This window comes from Amphiura filiformis, chromosome 20, assembly GCF_039555335.1.
Source record: "Amphiura filiformis chromosome 20, Afil_fr2py, whole genome shotgun sequence".
Classification (NCBI taxonomy): Eukaryota; Metazoa; Echinodermata; class Ophiuroidea; order Amphilepidida; family Amphiuridae; genus Amphiura; species Amphiura filiformis.
Window position 1 is genome coordinate 23,651,904 of NC_092647.1, and position 20,387 is coordinate 23,672,290.

Here is a 20,387-nt window from a genome sequence, read left to right on the forward strand (position 1 = left end):
ATGTAACCACACAAAGATAAAACAGCGAAATAACTATTATAATTTGATATAATAATGTCTACTATATCTATGGTTTTATCACTGAATAGATTCAACAAGTTTGTACTAGAAATGTAACTGGAAGTGTCTCCTTTAAAATATACCGTAAAGTCCGGTGTATAAGCTGCAAAGCGTCTAGGGCCTAAGCGGCAACTCTGAAACAACAGAGAAGTAAGTTTCAGAGGTCAACATGTTAGCCACACCACGGTAAACTTATTAACTTCATATTGACAGCAACCACTATAGTTCCACTTTTGCAGAGGAAAAAAAGCGCATCTTCAAGTTCACATAAATGAAACGGTTCTTCACTGACACGTAGGAACCACTCAATTGCTTAATATTTCTTCCTTTTCCATGTTAGATGCATGTGTGGTGCAGATTACAGCATACTCACTACATCACCTGATGGCATAACACATTAATGTTATAGGTGAGCAGGAAAATAATGACTGAACAGAGATGAGGGGCACTACATTTTAGTTTTCTTCCAATCTAAAGCATGCCCTCTATTGTGACCTTTCCTAGAACCATAAAAAGATCATCCAATTGAAGATACCAAATGGTGGGAAAAGGAAAAAAGTCAACTGTACTATGCCAAACTTTGGATTTTGCTTTTTGAGTTTGCAGGAAACTACCTTCCAATTACATCTCTAAAAAACATGGCAAAACTTCACGCTTAAATAACCATGTTACGTTTCACAATTCATTGATGCAACTTGCTGCAATTACCTTGCTAGTTCTCTTCTTAAGGCAAATGTTAAGTGATGTTCACTCACTGGGCTAATCCATTTATAGCCCACACTCCCCCTGTCCAACATTTTGGAAATATGTTTCACTAGAGGGAGCATAACTTTCAAATGGAATTATCACATTATTAACTAACTCTATTTAAAACTCCTTCACACTCCTTCTGTGGAAAATTTAAGTTGAATCTTTCGCAGAGGGCGTATGAAATTCAAATGGAACTGTTTAATGTGTTAAATCCATTTGATATCTATACTCCCCCCTGTGGAAGATATTGCTAACATCTTCCACAGGGGTAGGGTATTTTAAATGGAATAGCCCACGTTAGGCATTAGACACTAACATCTTTTTTTCTGCTCCACATTTGATTCTGTATCCCTGTGTCTGCAGATAATGCTACAGTGTGTCCCAAACAAAAAATGCTCTTCTGTAATCAAAAAATCCTGGTGGGTTCAGTTTGTATTTAAAGGTAGGACGTATGACCGTTCCAGGATTTGAAAATGACCCCTATTTCACTGGGAATCGAGGACATTTGCAGCAATTTTACCCCCCTATTTTATGCGATAATCAAGGAAAATTTGCCCCAAATACCTCCCCTATTTTTATCATTTTGAGGACGCATTTTCATTTCACCCCCTTATCACAAGGAATCAAGGACATTTTTTGAAATAAATACCCTATTTTTACCATTTAAGGCGCTTTTGAATTTTTACCCCTATTTCACGGGAAATGAGGACAATAACGAAAACTGTGGCGGTAAAACACGGACAAAAGTCCTAGAAATATACCCTATTTTTCATTTCAAGGACAATTTTGCTCCAAAACCCCCCTAATTTGGACAATCGCGAACAATTTTGTCCTCGAAAATTCCGCGGACATTTCTTGAAAGTACCCCTAATTGGAACCATCATGCGTACACATTGTCAGTGAAGACTGAACCCACCGGGCAAAAAATACTTTTCCAACCATATATTCATTTATAAACTGATTTATTGTATCCCCAATCAACTTTAGCTGACAATCTGAACTGTTGTATACAAAAATGATCTTGGTGAATACATTATTTCCGATAACAAATTTTGGCAATTTTTGTTTGAGACACTTTTTAGCTTATAGTCTTTGTTATTAGCATACACAGCTAGATTCCTTAGATACACATTGAGCTACTTGTAGTACCTCAGGTACCCTGTAAATTTTGTTTACTTCTGAGTCTTGACAGACCCTTTTCCAAACATATCCTTCTAAAGGAGAAGACTTGGTTTGATGCACCATGGGTACTTCAGCAGCCCATGACCTGGTCACTAGGAATCCTGCTGTGTAATTTTACTTTCAAAACATCACTTTCATCACAATTCATTATTAATCATTCTGGCTATTCTTCATTTCAATTATTCAGATTTATACAAAACAACATCCACACAAAAAATTAGGAACAAGTTGTTTAAATATTCATATACAACATCTAGTTAAGAAGAACCATAATTCGACAGCTGCTGAGCGTCAGAAAGTCACAAACACCATAGCTGCCTTCAAGTAATTTCTTTTTATCCTTTATCAAGTTGGCAATCTTTTAGGTCAGTGACTCTTGAGTTAGTTGATATGGGTTACCCAATCACCAACATACCTATCTCAAGAACCACTCGCCTATTAAATTAACATAAAATATGTTTTTAACGACTTTGTCATAAATTATCAAAAATAAAGTAACGTAGAGCAGCTACTGATGTTTTGACTTTTTCACACTTGCAAGACGAGTTGTTCTCTTTTGTTATTATAATGTAATGTACATTGGAGTGATACCAACAATAGGAGACTTGGCTAGTCTGCAAGATTATTGGAACTCTCCTGGCGTAGCCTCAAGATGGTGTCTCCCCTGCTTCGATGCTCTCTTCTTCTTGGGTTCCTTCTTCTTCTGCTTCTTCTTCTGGAGTTTGCAGTTGACCCGCATCTGTTCGTGGTGACGCTTCCTCGCGGAATGTTAGTTTATCATCTTGAATCTTTGACAAAAAAGTGATAAGAGAGATTGTTTTAGAAGGTAGTACTATAAGCAGGTGTATTACCTATAGGGTAAAGTTACTTAAGCTAGGCTAGATTAGACTAATTCAGACTGGAACAGGGCATTAGTTCAAAGGGTCATTAGTCCATAGTTAGGATTTAGTGCATCTGAGGTTAGGATTAGGGTTAGGGACAAGGTTCAGTTAGGTTCAGTTCAGTATTATTTCTTTACAGTCCAACTATACAAATAATTACAATCTAAAAACCTTTAAAGGGGGATCCAGTTGACCAGGCAAACTTTCAAGGACAACCCAATTATACCACCAAACTTTGTACAGTTCCCAACTTAATGTGTTTTCCAGATATTTATAGCGGCCTTTAAACACCGGATAATATGGTGAAAACGATGAGGATGCCACTGAAACGCAGGGCTTGTTGTGGCACACTTTATAAATGTCAGGGTAGGGTTTGGGTTAGGCTAGGGTTATAGGATCAGAGTTTAGATTAGAGTCATTGGTAGTATGTTTAGGGTCATGGTTAGGATTAGAGCTTAGGTTAGGGTGAAGTTTAGTGTTAGGATTTCGGACTAATGACACTTCAGACTATATCTGCCTGCAGGCCCGTACGCAGGGGGGTGCGGAGGGTGCGGGGTACCCCCCCCCCCAAATCTGGAAAAGTGTTCAAAAGGTCCCAAAATTTGAGAATTTGCGAGCGTAGCAAGCAAAAAAATGGGGGGTTTTACGCTTTTTTGGACAAAAAAGGTCCAAATTTGGTCCACTTTTCACAAAATTGCCTCCCCCCCTTGGAAAAAGGTCCACTTTTTCAAAATCAGCACCCCAAATGAAATCCTGCGTACGGGCCTGTCTGCCTGTAGCATATTTGAAAACACACATGCAAAGATAAGTGTGCCATTCTTTTTCAGATGTGCAAAGTAAATAATGCAAATGCAAAATTAAATTTTTTTGCGTTAATCATCATTAAGCTAAAAGGTCCCAATTTTTTTAAAAGTTTACCTCATCAGATACCCTGTAAATATCTAATGCCAAATCTTCAATGTCTGGATTCATTCTATGATCATTGGAAGTGAAGTTCTTTTTGTTCTGGGGAAGGGCAAAGCCAGGGGTTTTACTTTGATTGTTTTTTGACAGGGATATGAGGCTTGAGCGGCCAAGCCCTCCATTTCCAAGGGTAGTTTTAACAAAAATAGGGACCCACTCTAAGGATTTTCTGAAAATAGGGACCCATATCCAAGGATTTTCAAAAAATAGGGACTCATATCTGAGGATTTAAGTTGAAAAAAGTAAAGTAACATGCTTTTTGCACATCAACATGGACAATTTTCAATAAAAATGACACCCATGTCTAAGGATTTTGTATTCAGAACTTATGACTCATGTCAAGGGATATTTTGTGAAAACCTACCTGTTGATGCGGCACATCCCTGTATGCCTTTACTTTGTGAGTACCCCCCCCTCTTTGAATGGGTTATTCCAGCTGACATCCATACATGCCATATCCCTCACAAAGGGGGTGTACATTTCAAAATGAGTCAGCCATTCAGTTTGAAATTTACACCCCTTGTGTGGGAGATTAAGGTCATGTCTTCCATGGGGGTGTATGGATATCAACCAGAATAGCCCATGTGAAAGGGATGTGCAGCCAGTGATTTAAAACTGGGGGTCTTTTGTTGAAGGATTGACTTAAAAAATCTCTTTAAAAAGGATGTGCTGACACAAGGATGAATTAATCCTTAAATAAGAGGGTCATTCATGTGAGACTTGAAAAGTTTTGGGGTCATAGCAAAAACGAATTTCTGTTCAACTTAGAGAGGAATTAGGTCTATCAATGAGATATATGATCAAAATTATTTTTTAAATGTGGTCTTTATGTAAAAGTAAAACAAAAACAAAATCTGGGCGGTTTAAAAATGAAGTTCAAATGTGACTGCACATCCCAGTCTTCCATTTTCAATGTACACGATGTAGTAAAAACAAAATGTTAGTTATATACACACTATGATTAAACCTATGTATTGCAGCTTTAATCTACATGTATCACAGCAAACACTTTATAAAATTATGTGGTTACAGTGGTTAGGTGCATAATACCGTAGTACTCCCCATTCCAGAAAAATACAGCACTAATTTTTTTGGATTAAAAAAATATTATCCTGTTTTGCCAAATGTAACATAGCTTAATCCTAATCCTTTAGTTAGTCCTAACTGGCAATGAAAGTAAAGTTTTAACATTTGGTCAATTTTTTGGAAATAAGGGCCAAAAACATGCATTTTTAGGGTGTTTTCGACCTTGTTCGTATTCTGTGACAATCAAGCCCAAAGACTTGAACAAAGACTAATTTCAAGTTATGGATTCTAATTTTTGGAAAACACATTTTCCAATCTTTTTCATAACCAATTAGCAAAAATAACATGTTATATTAAATTTATGAGCTAACTCTTATCCAAGTCTTACAATTTTGTGACTACAATTGTAAGAAAACATGCAAAATCGCATGTTTTTGGACCATTTTCCCTCAAATTGCAAAAATATAAAAATTTATTGCCAGTGAGGACTAACTAAAGGGATAGGATTTAGCTATGTTTTATTTGGCAAAACAGGATAATATCTGTTTAATAAAAAAAAATTAGTGCTGTATTTCTCTGGAATGGGGAGTAACTGCATATATGGTTTAAATGTTAACCACATTTGCGGTTAAAACAGTTGTTTTTTTTGCCAACCACCTTGTTGGGTGGTGTGAATATTAACAAAGTTATTTTTAAAACAATGTGTAGCTGAAAAACAAATGTTTTGTGGAGAAAATTTTAATCAGGTCTGCAGTAGTCAACTACATTGTATGCACCTAACCACATATGTTTAAGACTTTGTTTTCTTATATATAGAATAATTATGATATGTAATCAACTACTACAGCTTAACAAATAACATTCAAATGCTATTCTAATTTGGCCATTCATAGCTTAATTAAATAAATTAATAGCTAATGTAATTTTAGTTCTAAACACAAATCAGACAAATTCAACAGCAACAAAGCAGTGGTGTAGCCAGCACTTTTTCAGAGGGTGGGCAAAGAGGGGACAAGGCAACATTCAAGGGAGGTAAACTTTGATGAAAATGGTTTAAAATATGCTAAAAAGTACAAAAAAGGCCAAATGCATCAAATGGAAGGGGGTGTTAGAGGGGCACCAGACACTTACAGGGGGAAGCTGCCCCCTTTGCCACCTCTTGGCTATGCCACTGCAACAAAGACACACTCAAAACTCACTCAAACACTGTAAAACACCAAAAACACAGCACTGCACTGCACCTTTAGAACACTATATAGGCCTACTCATAATTTTTGAGAAACATGAAGATGTTCTGTGTAGGTCTGGTATTGTAATCAGACAACAGAATTTCATCAAAAACCTAATGATATGATTTAAGCAGAACAACTTACAATTGCACAAGAAAAAAAATATAATTGTGCAGACAAAATAGCTATAAAAGTTTGTATAAAATTGCACAGAAAAATATAGCAAGTTGCAAAAATTATGTTGAAAAAAGGGTAACAAATTTGTTCAGCGATTGTGCAAAATTGTATATTAAAAACCAATAAAATCAGAAGGCATATTGAAATTCTTACAGATACCAACAGAACAGCAGTATAAAAAATCGAATTGTGCAGCAAAAAAAGAGACTGCCATGAGAGAATAAAATTTTACAGAGGACACTTTTTGGGTGGTAGAAGAGGATATTGTGGAATTTTGTATCATGCATATCCTCCTTTGGCCATGCTTATTTATGAATTCAGTTTTGTCATTATCTTAAACTTAAAACTTTTATGTGAAATCAGTATTTGATATACCCGAAATCCAAGACTTGTTTAAGAAAATTATCATGAAAAAAAGTTATTTTCTTCACTCCTTTTTATATTCAGTCCTTAAAAATAGTAAATGTGTAATTAGTGTTAAAATTTATACATTTGAGATTTAAAATTATGGTTAAAATGATAAGTTCTCATCTAACAAAGATGATTTACCACAAACTACAAATAATGGTTATATAAATTTTAGTTAGAGGTGCGGGGTCACTGAATGTAATGAAGCGTGTCTGACCAATCAATCAGATAATCAACTGACTAATCAATCAATCAATCATGACCTACCTGTACATTACCACCACCGGGTTTATGGTCGATATTATCTAGAGTCCCGCACTTGCTTGCAGCGGTCTCACGGAAGTGAGGCTTCTCGTCCAATATCTACGCGTTTGTAAGAGGGCGTGCATGTTTATATAGAACGGGTCATTAGGTAACAGGGTGGCAAAAAGGAACAATAAAAATACAAAAATAAAACTTTATTTAGTTGATTTACTTTAATTGGAAAATATGAATTTGAATTATTATGAAATAGCTTTTATTTATTCAAAAGATAATACATCTTTCATATAGTTATGATACACCATACTGACGAATAGCATTTGCATCCATCCCTTAGTATTATTCCAACTACAGAGGGTGTTGTTACATTTTTTACAGTGCCGTGGTGGTGCTAGGCTAAACTCTTCATGCTGGCCATAGGCGTCAACATAAAAAGTACAAGTTTTTGGATATTTTCTCAAAATTTCCAAGTGTTATCCCAAGAACCACTGAACCAATACTAGGCTTGTTTGTACTCATTTTAATGCATTTTTCATGCTGATTCCAAATATGGTCATGAAAATATACAATTTTGAAATTTTTTGAATTTTAAAAAAAAATTTGGAACTTGTCGTCTGCAACTTTGACACCAGTGTGGAGAGGGCACTTTAGTGGGGGAAAGTTGGGGGAAATATTTTTTTTTTAATTACCGTAATTTACCAAAAAACATGGACATTTTGGGCAAATTTACAACAACAACAAAACATGGAATTTCCGTATAAATACGGAAAAATGGCATCTCTGCTTTATGGATTAGATAGGGATGATTTGTAATAACCTATTATTTGGCACTATGCAGAAAGAAAAAAACAATATAATAACCATATAAGATTACTATTCACTTATAGAAGAGAGCTGTGTTTAACTATTTGACATAGGATAGCACAAATTCAGATTAGAAAATATAAAGAGACTTTGAAGAAACTTTTCATTCATAGATTAGTCCTAAATTCATTTATAGAAGTATTTTCCATGTATGTTTAATTTCACATTCATTTGTTACTATACTAAAAAGAAATTCAGTAACAGTTGTTATACACATAAGAGTGGAGGGTGAAGAAGAAACATACAAACAAACAAATAACTGCTTTAACATACGTTTTCCTCTCCATTCTTGTTCGATACTGTTACGGTACTGCTTTTGGAATTATACACATTTCCCACATTGTATAAAAAATAGTTAATCTTTGCATTATCCTTGGGCATTTTCTCCAAAGATTTAACTTCCGCCCCAAAAGAGGGCTAAAGGGATTAAGCTAAAACTGTCAACAGATCTGAAAGCTCTATTGTGATTGGTTACTCAGATAATTATATGCATGTAATTAACCAATCAGGGCACTGTAAGACAGGCAAAGCAACTCAGGAAATACCACCCACCTCAACATCACCTCCACCGGCTTTGTGATCAATATTATCCTTAGAACCGACTTTAGGTTGAGCCTTCTCCTTAAAATCCAGCTTCTCATCTAGTATTTCCACCTGCCCTCCTCCTGCCTTGTGCTTGATGTTATCCCGGGACCCAACTTTAGAGGATGCTTTAGCCTTAAAATCCACCTTGGCCTCTGTGATCTTCACATTCCCACCGCCTGGTTTATGGTTAATTTTATCCTTTGAACCGACTTTGGAGGCCGCCTTGTCCTTGAAGTCGATTTTCTCGCTGCGGATTTTGACGTTACCGCCTCCTGGTTTGTAGTCCATCTTATCTTTTGATCCGATTTTCGGAGCAGCTTTGTCTTTGAAGTCTAATTTACGATTTTCAATCTGTATAAATGAAATTTGTGGCATACAAACATTTATTTGGTTTGCTTTATTTACTCAAAAATGTAAATTCATGTGTAGTCATGAAATCATGTTCAAGTTTCATCACATGTAATACCATTTTTGTGAATCTAAATCCAAAAAAGAACATGTTTATAACTTTTCCAAACTTTGGGTATCATTTTGATAAACAAAATTGCATTAATAACATATTATTTGGTTAAAAATGGGTGATTCAGCTCCACATGATTCTGAAAATGTCAAAGATATGATAAATTGCTATAGATTATGAATACTTTAAGCTGATCTCCTCATATTAGCAGTTACCATGGTTACTGATTATGTTCCTTCTCTGAAGTCTGAGTGCTCTAAAGCCCAAAGTAAGAGCACCCTCACACTATGGAAGAAAGACACAAAATCATGTATGCTTCAATTGCGGAGGGCATACATCCGTATCCCCGGCATACATCAGACAGGAGTGCAAAATTAATACATGAAAATATATTAGTGTTTCTGATATGGTGGAAAAACACAGTAGAATTTTTCTCTGTTCTTCTCCTGTCTAAGTAAATTCTCTGTTTTCAATTCAAAATTTCAATTTCAATGACGTTTTGGTTTATATGATTTGTTCTTCTTCTGTTAATAAAAGTTCTCTGTTTTCACTGCTCAAATAAAACTTTAAAACAAAATGTTGTTCAGTGATTGAAACAGGCCTGTTTGAATGAATTTGAAAGTGGTGTGGTTGAAAGTGGAGGTGGCGTGAAACCCCTAGCGGGCTTTGAATGGGCAGAGCCCCTCATGGGTGTTTAAGGGGTGAAGCCCCCTTAAAGCCCGAGCACTTTTGAAAATGAATGTACAATTTTAACAGTAAGTTAAATTAATAGAAGTAAACAAAGATTTTTGTTCAGTGATTGAAATGAAGCTTCCAAAAAGCTACACTAAAAAAAATAATCAAAATATCTCTAAAATTCCCACTTAGAAGAGAATAAATCTATGGTTCAGACCAGGCTATAATATGTTTGGTTCCTGAGAAAAGTAATACAAAAACATAAGTGACCATCAAGTTTTGTCATCTTCTGCAAAAAAAGTTTCAACTGGAAAATTTGTTTACCTATATAGTAGTTTACTTATAGTTTCAAAGTGGCCAAATTTTCAAAACAATCTTTTAGCATGGAACCAATCATATTTTTGTCCTGGTCTGACATATTATAGTCTGTTCACTGTTTGAACATTTTTGATTAATGACCTTATATTGACCTATAACCTTATGACTCAGTGTCCAAAAGGATACAGAATGTGCTAAAGAAAACCTAAGAGTCTTCTTCACTTTTGCTTTCTTATTCCCTTGTTTGAAGGGATTAAATATACTTCTGCATAATTTAAGCTCAATACAAAAGTGTTTGTATTCTTGTGTATAGTAAAAATATTTTACCTGATTATGAAGATAAGGGTCATTTGGGTGTGAAAAAACAAACTCTTTGCTTGCTTTTTTTTGGTTTTTTTTTGGTTTTTTTGGAGGGGCTGTGTGCTTTAAGAAATAATATAGAAAAATAACTCTTGACATCCTTGTTTCTGAATATCTTGGTCATCTTCCATCTCACAGTAAACAAACTATAAAAATCATCAATATTTACCAACAAGGTCATGCTGAACCTGTTGGTAAACATACTCTAGATTTGCCACTGATACCTTAACTCTGCCACCACCAGGAGTGTGTTTAGCATTTTCCAATGAACCTATCTTACTCGACACCTTGGCATTGAAGTCCACTTTGTCGTTCAGAATCTTCACAATAATGGGGTAAATTACAGAAAAGTGGAGGCCGGTGAAAAGAAAAGAAGAAAAAAGAAAAGAAAAGGACAAGCACAATAATTAGTGAATATGTACAGAAGAAAGGTGTAGCAACATAACAATCAACTTTGGGTGACATGCTTTGCACTTGAAGGTGACAGGTTCTAAATAGCAGCCTCAGTTCCATTTTATTCTGAACTTGAAAGCGAGGCTAGTTATCCAGCGTTTTTGAATACATGATACATACTACCCTTGAACTCCTTAATATTGCAGCAGTAATTAAAAAAATAATAAACTACCATCATGAACAAAAATTAAAAAAAAAGCTTTCCCCTGTATCTCAAATTGTTCAAACTTTAGTCTATCTCAAATTATCTCAAATTCTGGAGATACATGTATTTCAACTTGTATGTCATCTGAGCTGCGTACACCAGTTTTCAAAAGGAACCAAAGCAAGTATTTTTCTTTTGTGTACAATCACATCCTCAACAAGTAATAAATGCTTGTTTTTATACTCTAAACAATTGCAATTTAAGCAATTGCAATATCCTATTAAAAGACATACCTCATACTTTTGCAAATATAGACCACATTTTTGCTTTTTTTGAGATACACGAATATCTTCCTGACCATGCAAAATTGCCCCCCACTTGTTTTTTTTGTTGTTGTTTTTTTGTACGATGAGGATATATATATAGTCGGGCTAAAGGCATGACTCCAGAAAGTAAAATCGGCTGTCATAACCCACACTCTTGTATATGTGACCAGATCTGGTCCAATCAGGATAATGTCAGCAATAATGAAACTGAGATATAGGCAAAAAGTGAGTAGAAAAAACATTAAAAAACATAAGAAACCGGACACATAAAAGGTTCCACTAAGTATTCAAGAGACCTGGGAATTCAGCATCAGTAATTGTATGTACTGAGCAAGTTAGTACTGAAAGTAACTCAATTTTCAAAATGTCCGACTTTGGCCTGAGTGGATCAGATTGGGTCACATAATGGTAACCAAAGAGAGGAATTAGGATGTGTAGAATATGTAGGTTGAGTCCATTCAAAATAAAAATCAGGAAGGAAATAAGCTATAACACAAGATCAACTAGTGGCAAATGGTGGTCATAGACCACAAACCTAGCTGGGGCGTGTTGGTGTTGTGGAGGTATCTGACCCCTGCAAAATGTTCCAAAAATGTTCCCCTGGTCATGAGGTTTGTTGTCACCGAGTTTGAGTCCCGTATTCCTTACAGATATCCAGAAAATACATTTATAATATTTGACCTCTGCATGACCTTTGACCTGACCCCTGCAAAATGTTCCCTGATCATGAGATATGTTGTCACAAAGTTTGGACCCTTACAGATATCCAGAAAATGAAATTATAAAATTTGACCCCAGATAACCTTTGACCTGACTCCTGCAAAGTGTTCCAAAATGTCCCCCTGATCATTAAGTTGTCACCAAGTCTGAGCCCGTACCCCTTACAGATGTCCAGGAAATTCATTTCTAAAATTTGACCTCTGCATGACCTTTGACCTGACCTGCAAATTGTTCCCCTGGTCATGAGATTTGTTGTCACCGAGTTTGAGCCCCATACCCCTTACAGATGTCCAGATAATGCAATTGTAAGATTTTGCCCCTTTAATGACCTTTGACCCCAATTCTGTATGCAAGTTCTAGGCGTGGGGTATAGCCGATGCATATATGCAAATGACATCATTGTACTATATAATATGTGGCAGAAGAAGCATTTTGGAGGTATTTGGTTAAATACAGGAAATTCCCCCTTAATGACCCCAATTCTGTTTAGACCCTATGGGCGCTGGATATAGCCAATACATATGTGCAAGTTACGTAATTGTAGGGTGTAACATGTAGGAGGAGAAGCATTTTGAAATTTATTGCCAGAAAGAAGAAGAAGGAAAGAAGAAAGATCGGATAGCAAAACAGTACCTAGCTCGGGGTTGAAAACCCCCCAGCTAAGAAAAAAGAAAAAAAGAAGAAACGACAGATGGATTAATACAAGTGAGCTGCATGATTAATAGATGCTGCTTCATTAAACTTGGCAATTTGTGCAAATCATGTTATACAGTCCCAGTGCAATATATGGCAGGCCTGCAGCCATTAGAGATGTCCAAAGCTGATTTTATGATCCATCTCACCCACATCACACTGACCACTTACAGTATTTTGTCCTTATTTATTACACAATTAATCTACTTAAAGGTAGGTAACTCAATTGACAGCCTCATCCCCCACTTTACCCGATCAAAATGAAGATTTTGATATCAAATGAAAACAATTCTCGCTATTCGCAATAAGGGCGCCGCCAGCGGTTTGCGATGTAATCGTGATGTATCATGGAAAAAGGTCGACATCAAGTCCGCTAATCTGAATATTACCATGCTATTACATAGGAACATGTGACAATATTTTTTAGTTTGTCAAAATAAAGGTGTTACACGCGAATCGATACTCAATAATACTTAATAATGTGATTTGAAATGTGCACAATTAATTTTTTCTCTATCGATTTGCGTGTAATACCGTTATATTGACAAACTAAAAAATATTGTCACGTGTTCCTATGTAATAGCATGGTAATATTCAGTATTGCGGACTTGATGTCGACCTTTTCCCATGATACATCACGATTACATCGCAAACCTGGCTGGCGCGCTCTTTATTGCTAATAGCGAGAATTCCAATTAAATCGGTGTATTTCAAAGATATCATAAAAACTACTGAATTAGTCTCAAGTGTTGTATACGACAGTTGAGACTAATTCAACAGTTTTTTGATGATATTTTCGGCAATATACCAATTTGGAATGCCTAATTTCAATATGACAAAAATATCATCTGACATCATACATTACATGATTATCACTAATAAGAACACTGCAGACTATCAGTATTTTGCTGTATATATTGTCAGTAATTCTATAAGGAATTAGTAACATTTACATGTTTTGCATGAATGCTTGAAATTGAATGAGACAAAATTTTATGGTATACATAACTTTTAAAGAATTCCATTTTCCATATAATTATATCAGGCCACCTTCCTTTAAAAACAGTATATGTTCTGGAGTGATATTTCAAGCTGCAACCACAGATATTGGACCTGTGGTCACACACAATACAAACAAAACAAAACAATAATAACAACAACAAATCTATTAAAAAATAAACTCCGCAAATTAACAATTTACTGTCTGTCTTTTTTTTATGAATATTTTTACATATAAATATTTTAACATATAAATTTACATATTTATAAACCAAGAAAACAGTAATATTATTTCAGATAATAGCACATATTTAATAGGTAATTAAGAAACAGATAAGTATTTTTTTCCACTTGAGGGAAATACAAGATCTTGTATCTGAAATAGAATAGAATAATATGGTTAGCATAATAAACAAATATTATTGAAAACAACTTGTGAAATTTTTTTTTTTAAAGAAGAAAAAAAACCCGATAGAATTTCAAACATATTAAAGAAATCACATAATACTTATTTGAAACACAAGACAAGAATACAATACTTCTAAAAGCTTTTATCCGTAATTGGTTCAACACTGCAATTTATCAGCAACTTGCGATTTCGTTCCGATCAATTTCAATCTCCATAATGATAATCTGTAAAGCTCTGTAGAGAGAAACTATCCTATTTACACATAAAACCAAATATCAGCTGAAAATAATAAGCAATTAGTACAGCATCACTCCCTGGGTAGCGTTTAGGACTATTACAAAAAAAAAAAAAAAAAAAATTTTGATAGATGTATGACCATAAATGGAAAGAGGCAATAAGAAAAGTAAATAGGAACTGTAAGTCTTAATTAAAGTTGTATTTCTCTTAGCAATTATTCTCACAAATGCATGCAGTGCTGTATTACCTTCAATTGTAGTAATTACTGTCCTCCCATGTAAGTAGGCTGTATCTACTTTAAATAGCGCTTTGTATGCTGACCATAGGAGCACATAGACTTCAAAATAAAAAGTTTTGAACTATTTTTATCAAAATATCAATATCTCAAGAACCACTGAACCAATACTAGGCTACTCATGTGAATGCATTTTTCACGCTGATTCCAAATATGGTCATGAAAATGTAAAATTTTTGGTAAGCTGCTTAATAATGCTTTTGTTTGCTGATCATACTATGGTCTCAAATGCTTCATCATAAAAAAATTTGAAATATTTTCTTCAAATATCAATATTTCAAGAACCACTGAATCAACACTAGGCTTGTTTGTACTCATTTGAATGTATTTTGCATGCTGGTTCCATCCAAATATGCTCATGAAAATGTTCAATTCTGAAATTTTTTCACTTTTTAGAAAAAATTTGCAACTTAGTTTTTTTGCAGACGACATCGTGTGGAAAGGGTTAATTGCTAGCATATACGGTACTTTGTTTTACTTTGGATACAGACTGTTTAAACAAATTCACAAAAATAGCTGGCTCCCACGTAAAAAAGCAGTATTTGATATATAGTTTCCTTGCACTTACTTTGCTTTTCCTGTTTTTCAGACTTAGGCGAATAAACACTGCCTCCCAAGAAAGGACACAGCTTGTGTTTTTGCTTGTGATGGTGGATTATTACAGTGTGTTTAATTATCATGATTACAGAGTAAGTCTACCTTACTGCTTATCTGTATAATTTTTTTTTCATTTTCATGTTTTAATGTGTGCTGTTCTTGTACAGTTTATACTTAAGTGCTTAATAAATATGTACTATTATTATTATAATTACATATGATCAATGATACTCTAGCAAAAATAGTGCCTGCAAGTTTGTTTTAATTTAATTTTCTGTTTTACACAAGCAAGACTGTTTATTGAGTGCAACACATTTCGTTGAGTACACCATCAGTGAAGAAGAGAAAATGGCATTGAAAGATTCACAAAAGATTTGACAGATTTTGTCTGCTAAATTACTGCTTGGTAGGTTCTCTGAGCATTCAATCTATCAAAATAAAGCAAAATTTTCTGATTTGATTTTCCAAAGAAATCTCTCAGAACCCCTTTAATAACCTACAGAAAGCCATTGACAACAGAGCAAAAAATTCAGAACCGATACCACCATTTAGGAAGTGTGGACTCTGTATAGAGAGCCTCAGTACCCTGACCAACCTACATTTAGAATAATCTTCACAACCATGCAGGATCGGCTTGGTATTTGGTACATGATAATGCAGCTGTGAATTCATTGTCCAGAGAAATCTGATGAGTTCAACTGCAAAACGCTGTGATACATCATGTGCTGCCTCATGTTAATTTTAAATAATAGATTACAGAGGTATCTCTTTACATAAAAATATTAATACGAAAATAGCATAAGGCAGCCATTAGATATTCATCGTGTTTTGCATCTTAACTCTCCATTTCAAAATTGTTCAACCATTGCTCGGAGAGCAAACTTTACAAATCCTTTGAGGCTTTAAACTTATAGCAATCATAATGCACACAAACACACCAGTAGAATTGGGTTAACTTAACTAATAACGTGTCTACATCATTTCTGTTTCGTTACAAATGATCTGGATCTTCAGACTTCAAACCTATAGAGGAAATTTTCGCGGAACATTAATTTTTTGCACATTTTGTGCTCAACACAGTTACCGCGAAAATAAAATTGCACAAACATGTCCTTTTACGTATAGGTCTACGTAAGAAACCTTAAAATTGCAAATTTAAAAACAAGCAAAGTATAATCCAAAATCGGCAAAGCACAAAAAAATTACACTCGCGAAAATTACCACTTTTACGGTAAATACAAATGCTTTTAAAACCAATCCAATGATTTCTTGTCTAACATTGATCCATTGAATGTTAAGATACAACATTGAGTGTGGCTTACATTTAAGCATTGATCTCTGATATCATTTCTATACCAAGGCCAAAAACGTATGCATCCTTTAAGGGATGGGGTATGAAGCGTTTGGACAGTATTTATTTTGGGACATCAGAGCACATCAGACATATCGAATTGCATTCTGAATCGAAGAATGTCATTCTGATATCAATAATTTTCAATTTTGAAATTGCAATTTAATACATTTTATGGCAAATCATTAAAATTGATATTTTGATATTTAACAGTACTTGAAGTAAACTTTATAAATCTGATGATTTATACTTAAAGTGTATGTAGGTGGGATGAAAGCCGACGATCAATTGAAAATTTTGACCTTTTGTATTGAAGATATGGATTTTTTTTCCCAAAACACCAAAAAAATAGGTCTTTTGGGAAAAAATCCATATCTTCAATATGAAAGGTCAAAATTTTCAATTGACCGTCGACTTTTCCTCCTGCTACATACACTTTAAGAATATATCATTAGATTTATATAATTTACCGAGGACTGTTATATATCAAAATTTGAAAAATATCAATTTTTTATAATTTGTCATCAAATTTGTATTATATTGCGATTTTCAAAAAATGAAAATTATTTGATATCAGAAAGACATGCTTCGTATTCAGAATGCAATTCGATAGGTCGAGGTGCTCTCATGTCCTACAAAAAATACTGTCGAAACGCAATAAACGCTCATTTTAGATCCCTTAACATAAGGGATATTAGTCTCAGAGTGGGTTTCAACAACTTTATTTTATCCTATCCTAACAATTTTAACAATTTTGGCTTTTAAATGATAGCTTTCCTGTTTGCAGTTCCCACATTTGATTAACTATATCTTATTCCGAAACTATCAAAATTAATAATCTGAATTAGGATCGATTGATCCTCCTACTTGCTTCTTTCATCAAGGAAACCTCCATATCTCCGGATAGCCTTAAACCCATTAATTGACTATGTCTGGCTGAGACAGACAACATGACAGTGAATGCTTTACTTTTAAGCTATATTTATATCATTCTTCTTTATACCAATATGAAATAACATCAACCTTTCATCCGAAGTAGTTTATATATAAACCGACAAATTGACTACCACTTTCCAATTAGTCCAATGACACAATCTCGGCCACTCAGACCAAAGATGACAATAGGCTATTACATCTAAAATCTGCACAACCCCTGTGGAAGATTTAGCTAAAATCTTCCACAGAGGGGGCATAAGTTTTGAATAGAATAGACAATTGGGTAACTTCCATTTGAAATACTCACTCCAGTACTGTTGTGGAAGATATAGGCAAAACCATAATACAGGGTAGTAGGGGTTTCACAATGATTTACTCTGACCATACATTTGAAAAACTTACTCCCCTGTGGAAGGTATTTCCAAAATTTTCCACAGGGGTAGTGTGGATTTCAATTGGAATAGCCCAATAATGAAAATCAGATAGGCAAAAATAAGGAGCAAAAACATAAAAGCTACCTAAGCTCTGATATAAAAGGTTGTGAGACGTAAGTTAAACTTTCTTATACTATAAAAGCATAAGAAAATGGACATTTTTGAAAAAGTTCATAACCAGTGGCGGCGCCAGGAAATTTTTATTTTTTTGGTGTGCATAAGGGGGGAAAAGTGAATTTCAGGGGGGGCAAAATCAACAAAGTTTGCTTAAAATTACCGTAAAAAGTGGAAATTTTCGTAATTTTGGGCTTTTTCTGGGGGGGGGGGGGGCAGGGGGGCCAAGAGTTCTGACTGGGGGGGATTTGCCCCCCATGCCCCCCCCCCCCCGTGGCGCCGCCACTGTTCATAACTTATGCGCAACCCAATGCTGCCTGGTGCAAGTCATGGGGGGGTCTGTGGTATTTGCCTATAGCCACCAAAATTATTGCCCCCCCTTTCTCCCCAAGCCCCCAGTTCCGGAGCCACTGAGTAGGCCTATACCAGAGACTTGGGGTGGGTTCGACATCAGTAAGATTAGGTACTGAACAAGTTAGTGGGGAAATATTCAATTTTGACATTCTGACTTTGGTCCAGAATGGATCAGATTAAATCACACTATTTTCAGCACCATTACAATCTTTCAGGCAGGAGGTATTACTATACCCTTAATGGATGTATTTTCTTTGAAGAATCCTTATGTTGACAAAATAACCAATAAAACCCAATGATCAGACCCACACCACTCCTCAACATAAAAGCCCACATGGCCATAATTACAATAAAAAGAAATTAATAATATACCCTTATTAAGAAATTTTTATTCATGGAAGTTGGTCTCATGATATGACGTCTTGTTGAAAACATATATATTTCAGAATGGGGAATCACTGGCAGCTGCCATTTACATTAGGCCTACTCACTTTAATTTAATACTGAATTTGGGATTTATATTTTCTTAATCTTCAGCACTTTTCCCTACATTGAATCTTTCAAAAATATCTAAAGGCTCAGATATAAATGCTAGAAAATATCTTAAATTTCCGGCAATTTTGAAGACTGATTAGGAGATTATATGAGCATGAGTGCCTAAGAATCAAGCAATGAATTCAGAGCATCAGGAATTTGGGTTTTAATTAAAAGTTTTGCAAATTAGCCATTTGAATCATCAGAACCCAAGTTAAACAATATGCAAACAAAAAAAAACCAAGCAAAAATGGCTTATCTTCAAGGAGAAATCCTATGAAACATTCTTAGAAATACATCAAGATTATAAAGGGTGTGTCCAGACCTCAAACTGTTGCATCTTTCCATCTTATTCTCTCACTTTCACAACAAATGTCTCTGCTTTTATATATAAATAAATTTCATTTTCATAAAATAATGTACATACGCCCTGCAAGGGTGAAGCATATAGGCCGCCTCCTTCTTCATTATTTAACCAAAATATTCACAAGCAGTTCATTATACCCTAAAACAGTCCTCAACCAAGTAGTATTAAGTTGCATTAACTTCTTACATCTATACCTATATATTATTAAGCTTACTTCATCTGACAGACCAACTCTCTCAAATTCATAAAAATTTTCTCACAGAAAATTAAAGCTTATTCAAGAATCATTTGATATTCACTAGAAAGGTTTGTATCCATTCGCGAGCATTTCTCATGCTGATTTCAATTTTACAAATAATTATGACCAAAGAAGTTGACAAAATTTTTCAAAAAAATTTAAGGGATCTGGAATGAGCGTTTTAAGCATTTCGACTGTATTTTTTGTGGGACATGAGAGCACATCAGACATATCGAATTGCATTCTGAATACAAAGAATGTCTTTCTGATATCAAATAATTTTCATTTTTGAAATTCACGATATAATACAAATTTTATGACAAATTATTAAAATTTGATATTTTTCACATTTTGATATTATAACAAGTCCTCAAGTAAATTTTAGAAATCTAATGATATATTCTTAAAGTGTATGTAGCTAGGAGAAAAAGCCGACGATCTATTGAAAAATTTTACCTTTCATATTGAAGATATGGATTTTTTCCCAAAAGACATCATTTTTTGGTGTTTTGGAAAAAAATCCATATCTTCAATACGAAAAGGTCAACATTTTCAATTGATCATCTGCTTGTTATCCCACCTACATACACTTTAAGTATAAATTATCAGATTTATAAAGTTTACTCGAGTAGTCGGTACTGTTAAATATCAAAAATATCAATTTTTCAATAATTTGCCATAAAATGTGTATTACATTGCGAATTTCAAAAAATCAAAATTATTTGATATCAGAAGGACATTCTTCGTATTCAGAATGCAATTTGATATGTCTGATGCCCGGGTCTGATGTGCTCTAATGTCCCACAATAAATACTGTCCAATCGTTCATACCCCATCCCTTATTATAAAATTTTGTTTTCGGATGTAGACGACATCGAACGCAGATGCATGGTTTGGGAAAGGTGAATGGACATGATTTGAAATGGGTGAGAGTGAGTCAACAAAATCTAATGCAAAAAATACAGACAGGTTGTTAGTAAGAAAAT

General features: G+C 34.6%; 1 protein-coding gene across 1 annotated transcript in view; it reads right to left on the reverse strand.

The window, feature by feature from the left end:
- Positions 1-1,521: 1,521 nt before the first annotated feature.
- Positions 1,522-20,387, reverse strand: part of LOC140142888 (uncharacterized) — a 63,995-nt gene continuing 45,129 nt past the window's right edge. Inside the window, exons 15-17 of the mRNA XM_072164908.1 lie at positions 8,354-8,737; positions 6,944-7,039; positions 1,522-2,780 (exon numbers count right to left, since the gene is read on the reverse strand). Coding sequence (XP_072021009.1) covers positions 2,640-2,780; positions 6,944-7,039; positions 8,354-8,737 — 621 coding nt within the window. The 3' untranslated portion in view covers positions 1,522-2,639. The remainder of the gene's footprint in view (positions 2,781-6,943; positions 7,040-8,353; positions 8,738-20,387) is intronic.